The 3,678-nt window shown below is 42.7% G+C and overlaps 1 protein-coding gene across 1 annotated transcript in view; it reads left to right on the forward strand.

The window, feature by feature from the left end:
* Nucleotides 1-3,678, forward strand: part of LOC106883575 (pre-mRNA-processing-splicing factor 8) — an 86,626-nt gene that overhangs the window by 52,619 nt on the left and 30,329 nt on the right. Inside the window, exon 23 of the mRNA XM_052978062.1 lies at nucleotides 1,438-1,765. Coding sequence (XP_052834022.1) covers nucleotides 1,438-1,765 — 328 coding nt within the window. The remainder of the gene's footprint in view (nucleotides 1-1,437; nucleotides 1,766-3,678) is intronic.

Consider the following 3,678-nt stretch of genomic DNA (forward strand, 5'->3'; position numbering starts at 1 on the left):
GTCAAATGCTGGTGTTATTCAAATCATTTATACTTCCAACAGTATAAATGATTTGAATAACACCTGCATTTGACTCCATTTCTTAATGTATCTATGTTATACAAAAAACAATTCACTTAACTTTGGAATTTCTACCTTTATAAGTGAATTTTTGCTACTCTGGTAACTATTTAAAAAATTTTTCAGTTATTTGTACACATTGAAAAAATAGACACACGTGTCTGTATGTGTGAGTGTATGTTTATTGTTTCAGTCATTAAACTGCGGCCATACTGGTGCTGTTAGTTGGATTTATCAAAGCTAGTACTTATATTTTTAAAGCCTGATACTTGCTCTTTCAGTCTCTTTTGCTGAACTGCTAAGTTACAGGGACATAAACCCATAAGCACAAGTTGTCAAGCGGTGTTGTGGGGTGGACACAAAGACAAACACATACACACACATACATACATGTGTGTGTGTGCGTGTATACATATATATATATATATATACATATACACAACAGTCTTCTTTCAGTTTCCGTTTACCAAATCCACTCACAAGGCTTTGGTCAGCTTGAGGCTATAGTAGAAGATACTTGCTTAAGGTGCTACACAGTAGGACTGAACCTTAAACCATGTGGTTGGGAAGCAAGCGCAGACATGGCTATGTGATAAGAAGTTCGCTTCCCAACCACATGGTTCTGGGTTCAGTACCACTGCATGGCACCTTGGGCAAGCGTTTCCTACTACAGCATTCGGTTGACCAAACCCTGTAAGTAGATTTGATTGATGGAAACTGAAAGAAGCCCGTCATTTGTATATGTGTGTTACTGTCTCATTGCTTTGGCATTGTGTGATAGTTGTAAAACGAGTTTCACTGTCATACATGCGGTGCCCTTTGTTATCAGTCTTCCTTAAAATCCTGGCTGGCCATGGGGAAATATTACCTTGCTTGGGAACAGGTTAGGGTTGGTGACAGGAAGAGCACCTGGCCAAAGAAAACTCTCAAAAAATTCAGTCTAGTCTGTGTGAACATGGAAAAGTTGATTTGCAGATGATGATGGTGCCATCTGTGTGTGTGTGTATGTGTGCATATGAGTATATAATTGTGTGAGTATATGTGTGTGAAGGCACATGGCCTAATGTGTCGACCGTGGGTTCAATTCCCACATTGGGCAGCATGTTGTGTTCTTGAGCAAGACACTTCATTTCATGTTGCTCCAGTTCCCCTTTTGATCAGTGTGGAATGGTGGCCTGCTTGCCTAGCCAGTGGGGTGGTGTCATTCGAAAGAATATGATGCAAAGTGCATTGTGCCCAGTGATGTATAACATTTGATAGTCTACGCAGTCACATGATCATGTGATGTCTGTGTGTCTATTTCTCTAAGAATCTGTTTGATTTGCTCTTGTTGGTGGGGACATATTTTCCTCCGCCACCCTCTCAATTTCATTTCAGGGGCCGAGCTGTGTTTTGGGACATCAAGAACCGACTGCCACGCTCCGTCACCACCATCCAGTGGGACAACAGCTTCGTGTCGGTCTACAGCAAGGACAACCCGAACCTGCTGTTCAACATGTCAGGCTTCGAGTGTCGCATCCTGCCCAAGTGCCGCACCACCCATGAGGAGTTCACGCACCGTGACGGCGTGTGGAACCTGCAAAACGAAGTGACCAAAGAGAGGACAGCACAGTGCTTCTTGCGCGTCGACGAGGAGTCAATGAACCGCTTCCACAATCGTGTCCGCCAAATACTGATGGCCTCAGGCTCAACCACTTTCACCAAGGTATGTGTGCCATTTTACTTTTAAGTATGAAAGTCACCCTGGGCCATAAATGGTCTCTGATTTTTGTTTGTATATGTTTTTTACAGTGTCTCTCCCTCTCTCTCACACACACACGCACGCACGCGCGCACGGTGGTGCTGAAAAGCTTATGGCTTTGAGTAAAAGAAAATCCAGGAGGATCCGTTAATTATGATTATGTTCAACATATTCCTGTCTCGGATTCACACACTTATTACAGCAGACCTTCAGTTTTTCTGAGCCCTGTAAAATAACTCAGAAGGTTGGGCCTCCAACCAGACCTTTCATGATACCCTTAAAAGCAGGTACTTTTCAGCACCCACCGCATAACTCTTCGAAACGCTGGTGCTAAAATGGGGGTAGCTGATGAAGGAAAATGTTCTCTATGTGGCTTGAGTGTTTTCTGTACTCTGGTTATTATTATTATTTTCTTGTCTACGTTTTGTTTGCAATGTCCTGTACCCAGATATGCACCTATATATACAGGTAGACGTAGGTATGCACATACCTGTACGTATATATGCATATACTCATTTATTATTTGTTTAATATATATATATATGTATGTATATATATATATATATTACATACATATACGCATACATATACATGAGTGGGGTGCTGAAAAGTTCCTGGCTTTGGGTAAAAGAAAATACATTAGGATCATGATGGCACCTGTGCTCAGCGTCGCCTTTCTGGCACTTGTGCCCAAGGCATGTGTAAGGACTTTCGAGCGAGATCGTTGCCAGTGCCGATGGACTGGCTCCTGTGCAGGTGGCACGTAAAAAACACCGTTTGAGCGTGGCCATTGCCAGTACCACCTGACTGGCCCTCGTGCCGGTTGCACGTAAAAGCACCCACTACACTCTCTGAGTGGTTGGCGTTAGGAAGGGCATCCATCCAGCTGTAGAAACTCTGCCAAATCAGATTGGAGCCTGGTGCAGCCATCTGGTTCGCCAGTCCTCAGTCAAATCGTCCAACCCATGCCGGCATGAAAAGCGGACATTAAACGATGATGATGAAGATGATGATGATGGTGATGATGTTGACTTTACCTTTCGACTTTTCAGGCATCAATAAATTAAGTACCAGTTGCGTACTGGTGTCGATGTAATCGATTAGTCTCCTCCCCTCCAAATTTCAGGCTGTGTGCCATCAGTAGATTTTTATCATCATCATCATCATCATCTTCATCATCATCATCATCATCATTATCATTATTATCATCATCATCATCATCATCATTATTATTATTATTATTATTATTATTTAGGCAGTGAGCTGGCTTAATCATTAGTGCATTGGTCAAAATGCTTAGTGGCATTTCTCTTTGCTTTATGTTCCAAGTTCAAACCCTACCGTGGACGACTTTGCCTTTCATCTTTTCGGAGTCAATACAATTATCATCAGTTGAGCAGTGGGGTTGATATAATCCACTAGCAACCTACCCTTGAAATTATGGGCCTTGTGCCAAAATAACAAAGAATTATTATCACTGTTACATGGGCTTGTCATTTGTCTTTATGGTTCTGAGTCAACTTTGCCTTTCATCATCTCAGGGTCAATAAAATAAGTACCAGTTACACACTTGGGTCCATCATCATCATCATTGTTTAACGTCCGCTTTCCATGCTAGCATAGGTTGGACGATTTGACTGAGGACTGGCGACACCAGGCTCCAATCTGATTTGGCAGAGTTTCTACAGCTGGATGCCCTTCCTAACGCCAACCACTCAGAGAGTGTAGTGGGTGCTTTTACGTGCCACCAGCACGAAGGCCAGTCAGGCGGTACTGCACCTCCCCGTGAAATTGCTGGCCTCTAGCCAAAATAAGAAAGAATTATCATCATTTGGCAGAATCGTTAACACGCCCGGTGAAATGCTTAGCGATATTTT

Source organism: Octopus bimaculoides, chromosome 30, assembly GCF_001194135.2.
Source record: "Octopus bimaculoides isolate UCB-OBI-ISO-001 chromosome 30, ASM119413v2, whole genome shotgun sequence".
In the NCBI taxonomy this organism is placed as follows: Eukaryota; Metazoa; Mollusca; class Cephalopoda; order Octopoda; family Octopodidae; genus Octopus; species Octopus bimaculoides.